Consider the following 19,419-nt stretch of genomic DNA (forward strand, 5'->3'; position numbering starts at 1 on the left):
GAGAAAGCCTTGCACTCCCTAGATTTGAAGAGTGCTAAAATTTTACCTGGATAAGACCAAGCTAATTAGACACTCCAACCACTTGTTTGTAAATTATGGTCATTTGAGAACAGGAGAGGCAGCATCAAAACGCACCAGATCTAGATGGATAGTTTCTTGTATTGTTATTGCATATCAATTGGCTAACAAGCAACTACTTGCTAGACCTAAGACTCATTCGACAAGAGGAAAGGCGGCTGCTGCTGCCCTCCTTAATAATGTTCCAATCGCTGAAATTTGTAAGGCTGTTACATGGAAGTCTGTACATAAATTTACTAGACATTACTGTTTGGACTCAGATGCAAGAGCAGACGCCCAAGTTGGGCAAGCTTCTCTGTGAAACTTGTTTGCCTAATACATATCTATTCCTGCACTTCTATTGGACAGTCCGCAGAGTCAAGGGATGGGCTTGCTAATCTATTCAATGTTTATGACTATTGATGAGGATCCCCTGGAAGAGAAGGATAAGTTACTTACCTGTAAATCCTAGTTCTCTTCCAGGGGTATCCTCATCAAAGTCATAAACAACCCACCCTCCTCCCTGGACGCACGTCTCCTAGAAGTGCAGGACAGACTATCTTTCGAATCTGCTGCACAGCTTGTCACCATAAAAAAGTACTGACCTAACTGTGAACCAACTGTCACCTCTCCTTCACCCCTGAGGCATGGTGGGATACTGGAGATGCTCAGGGTCTTAAAGGCACGGTGCCAGAATTTTTATGGTTCTCCTGTGTTAACCTGCATGCAGCCTATTGGCTAAGAATGCTCCATTGTTTTTCAATGTCGTTTTTTCTTCTTTTTCTCTGATGTTACTACTGCTTTTTTCCCTAGGCCCAGTTATGGGGCTTTGGTAAATATGACGTTCTCTTATTGTAATTTCGAAAAGGACAATTTGGAAAAAAAAAAAAAAACTCCATAGAAATAAAGCATTTTAGCCTGTTTATGATTATAGTCTGCATTGCTGTTTTACACACGTATATATGAGTTTAGTATGAAAATTTGTCTACTAAAAATGATATATATATATATTTTTCGTGCATATTTCATACTTTTATATGTGTGTATTTTATATATGCTCTGGGGTCCCCGCACAAGGGTGGGAATATTCAGTGTTTATGACTTTGATGAGGATACCCCTGGAAGAGAACTAGGATTTACAGGTAAGTAACTTATCCAATCCCCCTATCACAACTATTGTGTCCTATTGGGCTAGAAGGTGTACTTTAGTCCTACTTTTCAGGGTCTTGGGGTGGGGTATCTTGGACACCCTGACTGTTTTCTGACAGTCCCAGCGACCCTCTACAAGTTCCCATAGGTCTGGGGTCCATTTATGATTTGTATTCCACTTTTGGAGTATATGGTTTGTGTTGCCCCTATCCCTATGTGTTCCTATTGCATCCTATTGTAATTCTACACTGTTTGCATTACTTTTCTTACTATTGCTTACCTGTTTTGGGTTTGTGTACATATAACTTGTGTATATTACTTACCTTCTAACTGAGGGTACTCACTGAGATACTTGTAGCATATTGTCATAAAAATAAAGTACCCTTATTTTTAGTAACTCTGAGTATTGTGTTTTCTTATGATATTGTGCTATATGATATAAATGGTATAGTAGGAGCTTTGCATGTCTCCTAGTTCAGCCTAAGCTGCTTTGCCATAGCTACCTTCTATCAGCCTAAGCTGCTAGAAACACCTCTATTCTACTAATAAGGGATAACTGGACCTGGCACAGGGTGTAAGTACCACAAGGTACCCACTATGATCCAGGCCAGCCTCCTACAGTGACAATATGCCAAAAGTATCTCAGAGGATATACTCCCTTAGGAGGTAAGTAAAATACACAAAATATGCACACAAACCAAAATCAGGTAAGTAAACAGTTACAAAAGTAGTGGAAACACTGTAGAACACAATAGAATGCAATAGTAGACAATAGGCCTAGGGGGAACGCAAACCATATACTCCAAAAGTGGAATGCGAACCACAAATGGACCTCAGGCCTAGTGTAGTGTGTAGAGTCGCTGGGAGTGTAAGAAAACACTAAGGGTGTCCAAGTTACACCCCACCCAAAGACCCTGAAATGTAGGAGTAAAGTTGCCCTACTACCCCAGAAAGACAGTAAAGTCGAGATAGGGGATTCTGCAAGGACAACAACTGACTGCAAAGCACTGATGACGGATTCCTCAACCTGAGAACCTGTAAAGGAAGGGGACCAAGTCCAAGAGTCACGCAAGTGTCCGGGGAGGGTTAGGGGGGGGCACAAGCCCACTAAACCCCGGATGAAGGTGCAAAAGGGCTGCCTCTGGGTGGAAGAATCTGAAGATTCTGCAACAACAGAAGGTGCTTCTCCTTTGGTCAGAAGATGTCCCACGGTGTGCTGGGAGGATGCAGAGTTGTTTCCACGCAGGAAGACCGCAAACAAGCCTTGCTAGCTGCAAGAGTCGCGGTTGAAGGTTTTGGGTGCTGCCAGGACCCAGGAAGGACCAGGAGGTCGCCCCTTGGAGGAGGAGACCGAGGCGGCGCTCAGCAACACGGAGAGCCCACGCAGAAGCAGGCAGCACCCGCAGAAGCATCTGAACAGGCGTTCAGAAGATCTGAGCACGACAGTCGACCCCAGCACAACAAAAGGGAGTCCCACAAAGTCGGAGTCCAACTCAGTGAGTTGGGCAATGCAGGACGGAGTGCTGGGGACCTGGGCTAGGCTGTGCATTAAGGAAGTCATGCAAAAGTGCACAGAAGCACGAGCAGCTGCAGTTCACGCAGTACACAGGATTACTGTCTGGCTTGGGGTGGCAAGGACTTACCCCACCAAATTTGGACAGAAGGGCCACTTGACTGTCAAACACTTGGACCCAGCTCCTGTGTTCCAGGGACCACGTTTGTCAAGGTGAGGGGACCCAGAGGACCGGTGATGCAGAAGTTTGGTGCCTGCATTGGCAGGGGGAAGATTCAGTCGACCCACTGGAGATTTCTTCTTGGCTTCTAGTGCATGGTGAAGGCAGACAGCCCTCAGCGCATGCACCACCAGGAAACAGTTAAGAAAGCCGTCAGGATGAGGTGCTACAATGTTGCTGGTAGTCTTCTTGCTACTTTGTTGCGGTTTTGCAGGTGTCTTGGAGCAGTCAGCGGTCGATCCTTGGCAGAAGTCGAAGAGGGAAGTGCAGAGGAACTCTGGTGAGCTCTTGCATTCGTTATCTGGTGATATACCCACAGGAGAGACCCTAAATAGCCCTCCGAGGAGGATTGGCTACAGAGAAATGGAAGCACCTATCAGGAGGGGTCTCTGACGTCACCTGCTTGCACTGGCCACTCAGAGGTGTCCATTGTGCCCTCACACCTCTGCATCCAAGATGGCAGAGGTCTGAGACACACTGGAGGAGCTCTGGGCACCTCCCCTGGGAGGTGCTGGTCAGGGGAGTGGTCACTCCCCTTTCTTTTGTCCAGTTGCGCTCCAGAGTAGGGCTTGGGGGGAATCTCTGGACCGTTGTAGACTGGCTTATGCAAGGAGGGCACCATCTGTGCCCTTTAAAGAATTTCCAGAGGCCAGGAGAGGCTACTCCTCTCAGGCCCTTCACACCTATTTCCAAAGGGAGAGGGTATAACACCCTCTCTCAGAGGAAATTCTTTGTTCTGCCTTCCTGGGACTGGGCTGCCCAGGCCTCAGGGGGGCAGAAACCTGTCTGAGGGTTGGCAGCAGCGGTAGCTGCAGAGAAAACCCCGGAAAGTTAGTTTGGCAGTACCTGGGCTCTATGCTGGAGACCCGGGGATGCATGGAATTGTCCCCCCAATACCAGAATGGTATTGGGGTGACACTTCCATGATCCTAGACATGTTACATGGCCATGTTCTGAGTTACCATGGTGACCCTATATATAGGTATTGACCTATATGTAGTGCACGTGTGTAATGGTGTCCCCGCACTCACAAAGTCCAGGGAAATTCCCCTGAACAATGTGAGGGCACCTTGGGTAATGCCAGGGTGCCCTCACACTAAGTAACTTTGCACCTAACCGTCACTAAGTGAAGGTTAGATATATAGGTGACTTATTAGTTACTTAAGTGCAGTGTAAAATGGCTGTGAAATAATGTGGATGTTATTTCACTCAGGCTGCAGTGGCAGTCCTGTGTAAGAATTGTCTTAGCTCCCTATGGGTGGCAAAAGAAATGCTGCAGCCCATAGGGATCTCCTGGAACCCCAATACCCCTGGGTACCTAGGTACCATATACTAGGGAATTATAAGGGTGTTCCAGTATGCCAATTGAAATTGGTAAAAGTGGTTACTAGCCTATAGTGACAAATATAAAGGCAGAGAGAATAAGCACTGAGGTTCTGATTAGCAGCGCCTCAGTGACACAGTTAGTCACTACACAGGTATACACATTCAGGCCACAAACTATGAGCACTGGGGTCCTGGCTAGCAGTATCCCAGTGAGACAGGCAAAAACAAACTAACATACATGTAAAAATGGGAGTAACATGCCAGGCAAGATGGTACTTTCCTACACCCAGCACTTTTTAAACCAAATTCAAAAGGTATTCAGTGAGACTGACCCATAAATCTCTGCTTGATTGTAGCGGTTTATCTGTAATGAATGTTTTCCCCCATAAGACACTCTGGCAAGCTGTTGTGTTTGGCTACTGTGCACCCTAGGGTTACAGTTTCTTGTGGATGTGTGGCAATTTAAAAAAAATCTAATGTGGCACTGAGCTGGAATTCAAGGGACTGAAGACTTTTTTCTATTATTCAGGGACTGCCTTGCTACTGCATCTGCACTCCCCGAAAAGTGACGAGTGTCCTACTTTGTCCTTCAACTCTGTCTTCTGTTAAGAGCCGAAGCCACAATCGTTCAAAAACTGGTCCTATGAGAATTGCAGTAGTCACTGAGCTTCCTCGGCCAAAACTAACTTCTTTGCTCTCTGTAAAATGCACTTCAAGAAAACAGACCCTTGTAAATTATTGTGCTGTACTTTACATGGTATATTGGTGGAGAGTAAACCAATTGGTGGATTTGGGATGTTTGTCAGACTTGGTTTTTGAGTATGTGATTAGTGTAGTTGTATATATGGTTGTATAAATTATGTATAGTTGTGCTAGATTATCTAGGTACATAATTACTTCAAGTGCTTTGGATTAACAATCTTTGTCTTCAAACCGCAAATCAAATGTTTACTTACCCTATCCTTTTTCAGAAAATCGACACTATGGGGAAACCAAAATGAATGAACGTAGTTCTAGATCTCATACAATTTTCAGAATGGTAAGTAGTTGTACTTGTGTCCCTTCATTTTTTGTAAACATTAGTATCTTAAAAATGACATGTTTTTTTTGTTTGTTTTTTCAACTTTCAGATTGTAGAAAGCAGAGAGAGGACAGGACCTGCAAATTCAGAAAATTGTGATGGAGCTGTCATGGTCTCCCATTTGGTGAATTTTATTTAATTTAGTTATATTACAAACCTTAAACACTCATTCTAACTATTTGCATGTCATCAATATTTTCCTTGCTGTCATTAGCACCTATTTTAAGCCGCTCATATGACAGTGAGGTCATACTGGATGCTTGGTGTACCATACATTTGAACACTGACCAAACCGGTTTTAAAAGTAAACGCCTACCTTCAGTCATAAATAAGTTCCCATGAAGTCCAGTTAATGCTGTTTGGTTCTATCATTCACTTTCATTAAAAGTATTTGAAGAGTTTTTCAAGGGCCTGTTAAAGCTATCCATTCTTGGACTATTGTAACCAGCAAGTAATTATTACTTACTGCTCTGCCCTTCTCAGAGCATCTGATCTTTTGTGCTATAAAAGCAGGGTATTATAGAAAGCCAGAAATTTTAAACAGATTTGAGCATGAATTAACTGGAGCTTCTTCACTGAAATAAAATGTTGCGTTTCCAACTATAATTTCACCCAGTATTACCATTCATAGGGGGGCCATGTTAGTAAGCATATGCAGTTAAGTGATGCTAGTCGTGATCTATTTCTCGTTTACAAGCCAGGGTTGTACAGTTTCCATACTGACTGAATCCAATTTGTTGTTGCAACCTGTGCACTAACAGGTTGCTTTACAAAGTGTATGGTGTGCCAGGGTCGTAAAAAGACCTGCCTTATGAAGGTCTCAATTTGCAGTCTGCTGTGAATGGAGGACTGCAAGGGACAGCAGACCTCAGTTCCTGCATTTTCATTCCCAAACGGGAAACATTTTTATTTAAAACCAACCAGTGTCCATTGAAAGGACAGGCGTTCCTGTGTTTCCTTTGTTTCCTGTTTTGGAATACATTGGAGACAGCAGGCAGTGGTCCTCTGGACCTCGGCCTTCTCACCCACAAGTCTGCTGTCATCCTTCCCAAAAGGGAAGCTGTCCCACTTAAACAGATACCACCCTGTTTGAGATGTCAATATTTGATTAAGGTTTTGCAACCTTAGTTTCGGTCCCAAAGCATTGATGCCTTCCTCTCCGATTTGTGAATAGCAGAGAGACGCACCTTTAATTCACTGTGGTCTTTGCAAAATGTTAGGCTTTGTGACCACAAATTACCCTTTGAGCATCAGGCCCACTGTTCACCTCCTGATCCAGTTTCAGGATTATAGAATTATAACCAAAATCCATTAGGTGTTTGTGGGTTTCCTCAAATATGGCTGGCCTGAAACTCTATATCAGAGGGTTCCTCACATAACTGGAAAGTCAAATCTTAGTTCCCCTTTGAGCTTTTTTCCTTGACCTTTTCTGAAAACCTCCATTGCTGAGTTGCTTATTTAAACTATTCTTATGAGGTACATAGCCAGGTGATTGCTAAGATAGTACTTAGTTGTTCCCTTTTCCATGTTGGTGGAGCAGCTTTCGTGGAATGGTGTGATTTCATATCGGCCACATGAAGCATGACTGCACAGACGGAGCCGCAGCACCTCAGCCTAAGGGTTACTCTGGGCACTATATTTCGACATTTATTATGATCACAAACCCTCTCAGAAAAATTAATCTAGAAGCAAAGACGGCTCACATACTGCCCTTGTATCTTTTGAGTCTCGGCACTGACATTGAATAAGTGTGGTGAGCCTGAAGGTGTTAGTATCTTGGTGGGCAATGGGCTTTTACTGCTGGTTTAATGCCCTTTAGCTAGTGATTGTAAGTGTTCAATATTGACTGTTAAAAATTGGGTTTCTGGTTGACAGAGGTATGCACTCTGATCAAGCAGGAACTACAATCCTAGTCCGTGTAAGTCACAAACACCCCATAAATTAACCTGTGCTCACCCTCTGGCAGCTTGGCACAGAGCAGTCAGGCTTAACTTGAGGCAATGTTTAAAGTATTTGTGCAGCACTTCAAATAATAAAACAATGAAAACACGACACAGATACCAAACCTGGTTAGAAAAATCAAACTTGAATAAAACAAGACCAAAATGACAAAAATCCAATAAGTAGAACTTGAGATAAGACTTTTGTTAAAGAATAAACTGTAAAATAGCGCTAAGAAGCAATAAGTGCCTATTTAGGATCTCTGGTTGCACTGGACCAGTCAAAAGTTCAGGCCGACCATGAAGGACTGCGGGCTGGATACAGGGAACTACTTAGCCGTGCTGGGCAAAAAAAAAAAAGTACCTTGATACTGGTTGCGTCAGTATGTAGGAAATGCAGGGTACAGGTGATGCGTCTGGTCTGATCCCGCAACAGAAGGAGATGCTTCGGTTTTCTCCACAGAAAGTAGGTGATGTTTGTTCTGTGGACGATGCACTGGGTCCGAATGAGCTGCTACCGCAGCAGAGAAGTTGATTCTGAGTGCGATATGCTGGTTCTGAATGCATTGCACTAGACTCTGTGCCCTGTAAGGCAAGGATGTGCCAGTTCCAATAAGGATGTGTTGTGTATGTGTGAAGCTGTGCCCAGCTGCTCCCTCCTATCCTGCCTAGGATTGCCCAACAGGAGGTGGATGGCCCATCAAGTCACCCTAAGCTCCTTTTGTACGTGGCTGTCTAAAGGGAATGCACTAAGCCCAGCTGTCACCAGCTGCAAACGTCTAATAAGAGACAGGCAACAGGCACATAATGGCTAATGTAAGAAAATGTCAACTTTCTTAAAGTGGCATTTTCAGAACTGCAGTTTAAAATCCGTCTTCACCATAGGTTGTGATTTTAAATTGTGAGTCCTGAGACACCAGACTTGAAAAACTGATCTCTTCCAGATTTTGAATTACATTTATATGGTGTAATAATAAGGTACACCCAATGTTGTTATTGTTTTAGTGAAAAATGGTTAGAGGGTTTTTTTTCAGTACCAGGACATGTGAAACTTAAAACTGCATTTCTTGCCTTTTAAATACATTGCACCCTGCTCTCTGGGTTGTCCAGGGGCTATCATATATGTATAAAAAGGTAAGGTTTGGGCCTGCAAAAGGGTGTTTTTGCCATGTCGACATAGCAGTGTATAACTGCACACACAGGATCTGCAGTGGTAGGCTTGAGACATGGTTAGAGGGCTACTTAAGGTGGTGGCACAACCAGTGCTGCAGGCCCACAAGTAGCATTTAATTTGCAGGCCCTGGACACCTCTAGTCACCTGTCTAGGCACATTGTTTAATGAGAGAGTATATACACTTGTTGTAGGAAGTTGGCTCTGTATGCACTATTTAAAAGTAAGGAATAGTATGCACAGAGTCCAAGGGTTCCCCTTAGAGGTAAGATAGTGGCAAAAAGAGAATTCTAATGCTCTATTTTGTGGTAGTGTGGTCGAGCAGTAGGCTTATCAAAGGAGTAGTGTTAAGCATTTGTTGTACATACACAAGCAATAAATGAGGAACACACACTCGAAGACAATTCCAGGCCAATAGGCTTTTGTGTAGAAAAATCTTTTCTTAGTTTATTTTAAGAACCACAGGTTCAAGATTTATAAGTAATACTTCAAATGAAAGGTATTGCAGGTAGGTACTTTAGGAACTTTGAATTAGCAAAATAGCATATACAGTTTTCACATAAATCACATATAGCTATTTTAAAACTAGACACAATGCAATTTTCAACAGTTCCTGGGGGGAGTAAGAGTTTGTTTTTGCAGGTAAGTAAACCACCTACTGGGTTCAAGTTTGGCTCCAAGGTAGCCCACCGTTGGGGGTTCAGAGCAACCCCAAAGTTACCATACCAGCAGCTCAGGGCCGGTCAGGTTCAGAGGTCAAAGTGGTGCCCAAAACGCATAGGCTTCAATGGAGAAGGGGGTGCCCCGGTTCCAGTCTGCCAGCAGGTAAGTACCCACGTCTTCGGAGGGCAGACCAGGGGGGTTTTGTAGGGCAGCGGGGGGGACACAAGTCCACACAGAAAGTACACCCTCAGCGGTGCGGGGGCGGCCGGGTGCAGTGTGCAAACAAGTGGCGGGTTTGTAATAGGAAGCAATGGGAGACCCAGGGGTCTCTTCAGCGATGCAGGCAAGGGTGGGGCTCCTCAGGGTAGCCACCACCTGGGCAAGGGAGAGGGCCACCTGGGGGTCGCTCCTGCACTGGAGGTCGGCTCCTTCAGGTCCTGGGGGCTGCGGATGCAGAGTCTTTACCAGGCGTCGGGTCTTTGAAGCAGGCAGTCGCGGTCAGGGGGAGCCTCGGGATTCCCTCTGCAGGTGTCACTGTGGAGGGTCAGGGGGGTCAACTCTGGCTACTCACAGTCTTGTAGTCGCCGGGGAGTCCTCCCTGTGGTGTTTGTTCTCCACAAGTCGAGCCGGGGGCGTCGGGTGCAGAGTGCAAAGTCTCACGCTTCCGGCGGGAAACGTGTGTTGTTTCAAAGTTGCTTCTTTGTTGCAAAGTTGCAGTCTTTGGGGAACAGAGCCGCTGTCCTCAGGAGTTCTTGGTCCTTCTAGATGCAGGGTAGTCCTCTGAGGCTTCAGAGGTTGCTGGACCCTGGGAACGTGTCGCTGGAACAGTGTCTTTAGAAGTGGGGAGACAGGCCGGTAGAGCTGGGGCCAAAGCAGTTGGTGTCTCCGTCTTCTCTGCAGGTTTTTCAGTTCAGCAGTCCTCTTCTTCTTAGGTTGCAGGAATCTATCTTGCTGTGTTCTGGGAGCCCCAAAATACTGAATTTAGGGGTTGTTTAGGTCTGGGAGGGCAGTAGCCAATGGCTACTGTCCTTGAGGGTGGCTACACCCTCTTTGTGCCTCCTCCCTGAGGGGAGGGGGGCACATCCCTATTCCTATTGGGGGAATCCCCCATCTGCAAGATGGAGGATTTCTAAAAGTCAGTCACCTCAGCTCAGGACACATGTTTTTCTCATTATCTCTCCTGGACTTGCCGCCAAAAGTGGGGGCTGTGTCCAGGGGGCGGGCATCTCCACTAGCTGGAGTGCCCTGGGGCATTGTAACACGAAGCCTGAGCCTTTGAGGCTCACTGCTAGGTGTTACAGTTCCTGCAGGGGGGAGGTGTGAAGCACCTCCACCCAGAGCAGGCTTTGTTTCTGTCCTCAGAGAGCACAAAGGCTCTCACCACATGGGGTCAGAAACTCGTCTCTCAGCAGCAGGCTGGCACAGACCAGTCAGTCCTGCACTGAACAATTGGGTAAAATACAGGGGGTATATCTAAGATGCCCTCTGTGTGCATTTTTTTATAAATCCAACACTGGCATCAGTGTGGGTTTATTATTCTGAGAAGTTTGATACCAAACTTCCCAGTATTCAGTGTAGCCATTATGGAGCTGTGGAGTTCGTTTTTGACCGACTCCCAGACCATGTACTCTTATGGCTACCCTGCACTTACAATGTCTAAGGTTTTGCTTAGACACTGTAGGGGCATAGTGCTCATGCACCTATGCCCTCACCTGTGGTATAGTGCACCCTGCCTTAGGGCTGTAAGGCCTGCTAGAGGGGCGACTTACCTATGCCACAGCCAGTGTGAGGTTGGCATGGCACCCTGAGGGGAGTGCCATGTCGACTTAGTCATTTTCTCCCCACCAGCACACACAAGCTGGCAAGCAGTGTGTCTGTGCTGAGTGAGGGGTCCCTAGGGTGGCATAAGACATGCTGCAGCCCTTAGAGACTTTCCCTGGCATCAGGGCCCTTGGTACCAGGGGTACCAGTTACAAGGGACTTACCTGGGTGCCAGGGTTGTGCCAGTTGTGGAGACAATGGTACATTTTAGGTGAAAGAACACTGGTGCTGGGGCCTGGTTAGCAGGGTCCCAGCACACTTCTCAGTCAAGTCAGCATCAGTATCGGGCAAAAAGTGGGGGGTAACTGCAACAGGGAGCCATTTCTTTACACTTGTACATCCTGAGGAACAATACATTTATTCTATGTTTTCATTGTGATAAATGTGCTTAATATCCTGTGCCAGGCTTCGACATTACCCTCTGAAAAATGAAGCCTGAAAAGGTGATAATTGGCTATTAGTTGAGCTTTCACTAACATCTGGTTCATATGGTTTCAAGGCCAACACTCCATACTTCTCATTTGCCCTAAATTCCATGAGTTCTGAAGAACTCGCCTAATGTCATTGATAGCTTTCTATAGCACTTACTTGTTGAATTGATTTGCAAAACAACCACTTCTGTACATAGATTATTTAACCAGTGCACATTGGATAGCTCCTTTCTTGTTGATGCTTAACTTCGGGTAAGTCGGGCTCAGATATGTTTGGCTGAAGTTTGCTCATTTTGAATTAATACTTGAACATGATTTTACTGACTTTTGACATAAGATTACAGGTAAAGTTGTATAGAATTCGATAAGAACTGGGCATTGGGCATCATGCTTTTGTTTAGGTTTTCTGTTTGCCTTGTTTGTCATTGCTTTTTTCTTTTCCCTTACCATGTGATAGTCCAGAAACGCCTGTAACTTGTATACTGATCTAAGTTTGTATTTCAGTTGAACAGTAATCTGTTTCTACAATATTACTCGCTATTTTGAAATATATTTAAAATCTTGCAATCTTGTGCACTTCTAGAATTTGGTGGATTTGGCCGGAAGTGAAAGAGCTAGCCAAACTGGAGCAGAAGGTAATTTACGTAATTGATTACCATAGTTTTTGAATAGTTATCTTAGTGAGCTTACTTCTAATTAAATGGTATTTCATATTGACTCATAGGCCTCCGCCTTAAGGAAGGATGTAATATCAACAGAAGCTTGTTCATCCTTGGTCAAGTCATCAAGAAACTTAGCGATGGTCAAGCAGGGTATGCATCACGTTTAATCATAAAGATATATTGTAATTAGAAATCAGTGGGTCGCACATTTTTCTTATGGAGATCCTCCGTACTATCTATATGCATCCAGTTGTGAATTGTATAATAGAATGATGTTGTTTACCTTCTGTCGACAACCTCCAGTTATACCAGCACCCCCTCAAACACTTATGAGGTTTTGTGTGTTTACAATTGCTGCAATGTATATGTATAGCAAGTAACTCTTACAATAGTTTGAAAGCAAAAAGGTTGACATTCTTGCTGCTTAGTTTATAGGGCACTCTGGTGCACATCTGTGGATTTTTTGCTTGTTTTGTTAGTGGCAATGAGCAGAGGAGGTGAATCTATTTCTGCTAGGAGAATAATTTATTTCGCTGCTTTCAGTCTGCTAGACTGAAATTTGTGTTATGTGAATGGTGTTTTAGAGTGTTATTTTATAGAAAATCAGACTGGCAAACTATATAGGAGTTGGTGCACCATCTTAATTTGAACAGTTATTGAACTCCTGCGAGGCCCAAAAAGTTGACCTAGAAAGTAAATGGATTCTGAGGATTCTCTTGTTCAGCCTTGGTGATTAAGCTGCTAAGCTTTCTTCCCAGAAATATATTTAGTATGTGTGTGATTAATAACAAAACAAAATACACCTCAGAGAAATAGTAGCGTTAGAGGTCCAAGGCAGATTTGTTAAATTGATTAAAATTACAAAAGTAGAATGCTGTGAAAAATGAACAAAATCTGATCTAGAGTTTTTTTGTTTTTTTTGTTTTTTTGTTGGATCTATCATTGATTAACCAACATTTTGTTGAGCCATTTTTCTTGGTTCCATGTATCATATCACCAGCAGCATTGCATTGTTATAATACTTTTTGAAACAAAATTGTGACCATTTTCTCAAGAAGGTTTTTGCCACTGTTTTAAATGATATCTGCAGAATTTTGTTCTGTGCAAATTAATAAGAAAAAAAGTAAATATCATTAAGTCTGAGACAGGGCACTTCTTGCAAAGATATTTAGCGGGTTACAATATGTAGCCTATGTGTACCAGCAATAGTATTTAAAATAAATAATAATCAATTTTAACTCAGGTGTAGGAAATTACCCACTTTCTTGGCATGGTTACCCCCATTTTCTGCCGGATGTCAGTGTACTTGACTGTGTTCACTGGGATCCTACTAACCAGGACCCCAGTCATTATGCTTTCTCTCCCAAGTCTGTATTTCACTCACAATTGGCATACTGCCCCCCCCCCCCCTCCTTATAAGTCCCTGGTATATGGTACCTAGGTACCCAGGGCATTGGGGTTTCAGGGGATCCCTAGGGGCTGCAGCATATAGTTTGCCACCCTTAGGGAGCCCATGCAAAGTCTTCTGCTACAGTGCCATTGCAGCCTGCATGAAAAGGTGCAAGCACCTTTTCCCTGCCATTTACACTTCACCAGGTCACTTATACCTTACCCCTATAGCAGGTCTTCCAGCCCTGAGGGCAGGGTGCAAAGTACCTGTGTGAGGGCACCCGTGCACTAGCAGAGGTGCCCCCACGACCTCCAGGACAATTTTCATGGACTTTGTGCGTACATGTGTACTGGACATAGGCCACTACTTATGTACAGCTACATAATGGTAACTCCGAACATAGGCATGTTTGTTATCAAACATGTTGGAATCATAACCCAATGCTTTTGCAAGCAATGGTTGTATGATTACTCCAGTATTGGAACTTTCATAGATTCACATGCTTGAATCATTCCCTGTCAAGATGGGAGCCCCGGTATATTTAACCAAGTAGTGTTACCATAGATTTAAACCTAAGGGCCTTTAGGCCTCGTAATTTAACACTCGATCAGACTCATTTTAAGAATCCACCAATCAGAAGACACCACCCTTTAGAGCCTTCCTGAGAGAAGCTCCTGTACCTCAGATTTTCTACAGCATGTCGTGCTAGGGAGTCTCCGCAGAGCTCTGCTCTATTCTTCATATCTTTTGGAATAGCTTTAAGCTGATATTCTTCAACTTGTTCTGACTGAATGTGGGTGAGGCCTACAGCATGTCTGACAAGGAAAAGAAAAGTTTGTTCAGATCCTGAAAGACCTGTGGGGGAAAAATAGATTACACTCTGAAGACCCTCATCAGGACTGCATATACTCCCTTTACCCAGACCACTCTGCTAAGGACGGCAAGGTATGCCACACCTTCTCTTCTAAGACCGTGAAGGATAGAGAAGGCAGATTAGTAATATGGCCGCAGAAACTAAAGTCTAGAGACAACCCAGTCTTGGATTCAGACAGCGATAACTCCTCAACTTCGTCCAGAAAGTCATCTAAGAGAGCTAGATCTCACTCAAGATCTTCATCAGAGCAGACAAGAAAGGCCCACAGAAAGACCACGTCGGGGTCTTATAAAGGCCGCAGCCCTTCCTCCTCACCTCATAAATTCTCCATTAAAGGGGAAAGAGGTCATTCCAGCATCTCTAAAAGGCCTAAAAAATCATCTGTGCCTCATCTACGTCTGCTGAACATTTCAAAAGGCCCTCCTCTGCTCCTGTGGGGGACAGACCTCTGGCAAAGACTATACCATCAACAACATTTTCCACATTAATGCCACAGACTGCTGTGCTGACGACATCGCTGACGACAAGCCTTCTACCGTTGGCAAGGACCTACACGTTGTCATCATCGGCAGTAACAGTGGTTTCCTCATTGCCATCTTCATAGTCGATGACCCCGACGACGGTAGCTCCCACTTTGAAGCTGTCAACAATTTAAATCTCCATGCGGATGTTGCGGACTACTCCACCACCGTCGAAGGGTGTTACCACTCAGTCGACGACACCGTCGACTAGGGAAAAAATGCGCAGAAGTCAGGAAAAACTTTCTCCACAGCATACTTTGCCTAGCAAAGTAACCCCTCTGATGCCAGTACATCTGTTGGAGGATGATGAAGACTCGGAAGATGAGGGACCATTTGGGACAGCGCATAGCCCCTCCGTTGAACGTTAAGTATCAAGATGATGATGATGATGAGTATGGTGAAACCTGTAACCCGCAGTCCTACGCAGGGGACCAGGTTTCACCAAGCCACATGCCAAGCTTATTACTGTCTGATCTGAGAGCGATGCTTGCAGACTATAGCAGGAGCTTTCCTCCTCTGAGGCAACCGCAGCCTCCCTCGCCTGTTTCAAGGGTTACCACCCCACATCAGAGGTCAACCTCTTTACCACTAGCGAATGTGGCCACACCGGATATGACCATACCACATGACACTAACATTTCAGAGTGAGATCAAGAAGAACTCCTAGACACCCAGTCAGATTTGGATTAATGTTATTCCGTCTCCTCCTCCTCAGCCAAAAGTAGATTCGCCTCAAGATGACTTTGGAGGATTCCATAATCTTTTGGGAAGAGCAGCTAAGCATTTTGCACTTCCAATGCCATCCAAGCAAACTGATTGCTTTCTTTGATTTTAAAGAACCTTTCCAGAAATCAGTACGCTCCATACCGTTGGTCAGTTTCATATGGGAGGAGGGTTTGAAGGTCATGCACAACCCTGCTACAGTCATGGCGGTGCTTCCTCGCTTGGACAAGAAGTACAAGGCACCAGAGGATGCCCCAGCATGCTTGACTGGTCACCCCCATCCAGATTCAGTGGTCGCTCAAGCTGCACAGAAGATCTAAAAATCCCTCTGCTCCAATTTCCGCACCTCTGAACAAAGATGGTAGACGTTGGACACCATCGAGAAGAGGTTTTCGTCAATGTCTGGCCTCATTATAAGGGCGGCTAACTCCCTGGCAGTGTTAGCCAGATATGATAGGCAATTATGGGCAGACATCGCCCTGCATCTTGATCAGTTGTCGGAGGACATTAAATCGGAAGCTAAAAAGACATTGCATGAGGGAGAACACACATCGGGGGAGATAATAGATTGTGCGATGGATATAGCCACTACTGTGTTTCGTCAGCTCGCAGGTTCGACTGTCTGGAGGCAAGGTTGGTTAAAGGCCACATTGTTCCGTCCGGAAGTGCAGAATAAGATCCTAGATCTTCCTTTTGATAGCCAGGCAGTGTTTGGTAAACATATTGACGAGACATTGCAGTTGATTAAATACAACAAAGATACAGCAAAATCTTTGGTAACTCCCCAGTTTCAGGGGCCTTCTTTTTGAGCCATGAGAGGGCGTGGGATGCCTTCATATAGGGGAGGCTACCAGCAATACAGATACCAGTCGTATGCTTTCTCTTCTCAGCGATTTCGTCTATTACACCCAAAGGCAGCCGCCGCAAGCAGCGTACAACAGGTCAGGCTCCAGGGGACGCTCAGTTCGTTCTGCTAAAGACTCAACATGTAACCAAGGCTTTGTCCCCAAGATCTCTTGCCCTACCCCCCACCCCCGTTCTAGGCGGAAAGAGATCTGTTTTTCCAACAATGGCAAACCATAACATTGGAAAAGGGAGTGTCGTGAAGCATGGACGCACACTAGTTTGTCCAAATGCCTCCTCACAATCCTCCTCGCAGAACTTCACCGAAACATCCAGAACAACTCAAGAGAGATCAACAAAAAGCTCCCCTAAGGTGCAATAGAAAGAGTACCTCCATCACAGCGAGGAAAAGGTTTTTACTCCAGATTCTTTCTCATTCGCAATAAGTGAAAGGACTGAAGGCCGATCCTCTATCTCAGAGAATTAAACACCTACTTGGGAAAACAGTCTTTCTGCCTGATAAGCCTGCAGGATGTCCTTCTGAGGGTTGAAATAGGGAGATTTTATGTCTACCCTAGACTGAAAGGATGCGTATTTCCACATCCCCATTCACCCAGCCCACAGACAATACCAGAGATTCATGGTAGCCAGAAGCCATTTTCACTTTCGAGTCCCATTTGGCCTAAAGTCAGCTCCCAGAATATACACGAAGTGCCTAGCTCCTATTGCAGCCTTTCTCAGGAGAAGAAAACATCAAGTATTCCCATACCTAGATGATTGGCTGATAAAAGCAGACTCCTATGTAGGAGCACCTGGGTCAACAAGAAAGTGTGTTTCCTTGCTCATCAGCTTAGGCCCGACTAGCAACTGGGAGAAATCCAAACCCCAACCATCACACACGATCACTTTTCTGGGGGCAAAACTGGACACTCAAAACACCATGGCATGTTCCACTGTGGAAATACAGCAGAAACTAATATCTCTAGCAAGATCGATACAAAGAAAAGAAAACATTTAAGTACGCCTCTTCAAGTCCTTATTGGGCATGATGTCCTCATGCATAGCGTTTAGTTCCTCTCTGCATACTCCAAATGCACCCCTTCCCCCTGCAAGAGCAGCTCAAACTACAGTGGCTCTAGGTTTCAGGACGGTTCGAAGATCAGAAACATTACTCCAGCAATCACCAAAGCTCTGGTGGTCTCAAACATCATCTGTCTATCGGTCTGTCTTTTCTTCATCGCCCAGCACCGTGGACAATCACCACAGATGCCTCCCTAGAAGGTTGGGGAGCGGTTTTACCAGACCTACGGATAAATGGCAATTGACCACTAGAGTTGCAGACAATGCACATCGATCTGCTGGAGCTCAAAGCAGTTCATCTAGCTTTACAAGCTCCCCCCCCCCCCCCCCCCCCCACCCTCCCAAAGATTGCCGGTTCAGAAGTGGTAATAAGAACCGACAACACCACTACGATGCATTACCTCAACAAACAGGGAGGCAAAAGATCTCTTCCTCTCTGCAGGGACGCTCAGGAGATCTGGAACTGGGCGGCGCAGCATAGCATCCTGCTCACAGCAGTGCACCTTCCAGGCGTTCAGAACACGTTAGCAGACTCGCTCAGTAGGCAAAAATCAATGTCACGAATACGAACTGGACCATTCTATGGTCAACCACATTTTTTCTCAGTGGGGAACACCCAGTCTCGACCTATTCGCCAGTGGGTTGAATGCCAAATGCTGATACTTTGCAAGCTGGCATCACCAAAAGGGATCATGGGGGAAATGCATTTTCCATTGCTTGGTCAGGAATCTTTACATACGCTTTTCCGCCAATACACTTGATCCCAAGAGTTCTAACGAGGATGGAGAGAACCGTGCACGCTAATATTAATAGCCCTGTACTTGCCTCATCAACATTGGTTCACGGATCTTCTTCTCCTGTATGTGAAGCCTCACATCCCACTGAATATCTCCGCATCTGCTATCAATGAGCAACGGCCAAATCTTGCATCGGGATCCTCCATCAATGCGATTATCAGCATGGCTCCTGAGCACAGGGAATTTGCACATTTAAACATTCTGCAAGAGTGCAGGGACATTCTATCCAAAGCCAGAGCAGTCAGCACCAATAAGGCTTACTCATGTAAGTGGAAAAGGTTTTTTTTGTGGTGTCATCAACAGCAAATTGATATTCTTTCCTCATTTCCGGAGCAGATATCACCCTATTTGTTGCATTTAGCGTACTTAGTTCTTTCGCATTCCTCTAAAGGTTCACCTGGTTGCGATTGCGTCTTATAGACGCTCAGACTCTTCCCCACACGTTATTTCTGGAGTGAAATGTTGTCCCCGTGAACCCTTATTGCACCCCCTTCTGGTGCACACAGGTACTGCAAAAAAAGTTTACGCGTCCAGTCTGACGCCTGGCTAATATTCAAACGGTGAGGAATCTGCAGCTAGATAGTCTTACCAGAAAGAGAGTTACTGAAGATAACTTGTTTGATAGTTTCGTTAGTAAGGATGAACACCATCCTGAGTAAAAATAAGTCATCATAATAGTTATAACTAAAAGATTGTCATTGACTACATTCCTACTGTCACCTATGGGGACATGCCTTGTTGACTAGTGTGACGATATCATTGACGACAGCAGCGCCATCGTCAACAATGACAGTTGGTGACGGCTCCAAAGATCTCTCTCTCTGCTGACAACTACTCTGTCCACAGTGGGCTTTCCTACATCTACCTTTCACCCATCAAATTAACCAAGCTTGCCACCCAGATTCTGGGCTTTGAAGTGGAGGTGACTCTCGTCAACCAAGACGGATCAGAGACTGCCTACAGTCTTGGACAACTGGATGTATATTGCATCCCTTAGTTGAGGAAGCCCTACAAAAAGAGGACGTTTACTAGTTGTATGAGTATCAGCTGCAGAACCTTTTAGCTGACAACACTGCTGGCTGTTGTGGGGGTCTTTGTTATGGTAGACAGCCAGAAGTCTTGCAAGTGTTTGCTGCATTTCTTTCACCTTTCAAAGG

At 45.0% G+C, this 19,419-nt stretch overlaps 1 protein-coding gene across 5 annotated transcripts in view; it reads left to right on the top strand.

Moving 5' to 3' along the window:
• The window catches only part of CENPE (centromere protein E), a 1,295,748-nt gene that overhangs the window by 79,454 nt on the left and 1,196,875 nt on the right, over positions 1-19,419 (top strand). For all 5 annotated transcript variants that reach the window (XM_069241483.1, XM_069241500.1, XM_069241509.1 and 2 more), the window contains exons 7-10: positions 5,237-5,304; positions 5,396-5,470; positions 11,956-12,007; positions 12,097-12,184. In XM_069241483.1, coding sequence (XP_069097584.1) covers positions 5,237-5,304; positions 5,396-5,470; positions 11,956-12,007; positions 12,097-12,184 — 283 coding nt within the window. The remainder of the gene's footprint in view (positions 1-5,236; positions 5,305-5,395; positions 5,471-11,955; positions 12,008-12,096; positions 12,185-19,419) is intronic.

Source organism: Pleurodeles waltl, chromosome 1_2 (genome assembly GCF_031143425.1).
Source record: "Pleurodeles waltl isolate 20211129_DDA chromosome 1_2, aPleWal1.hap1.20221129, whole genome shotgun sequence".
NCBI classification, from domain to species: domain Eukaryota; kingdom Metazoa; phylum Chordata; class Amphibia; order Caudata; family Salamandridae; genus Pleurodeles; species Pleurodeles waltl.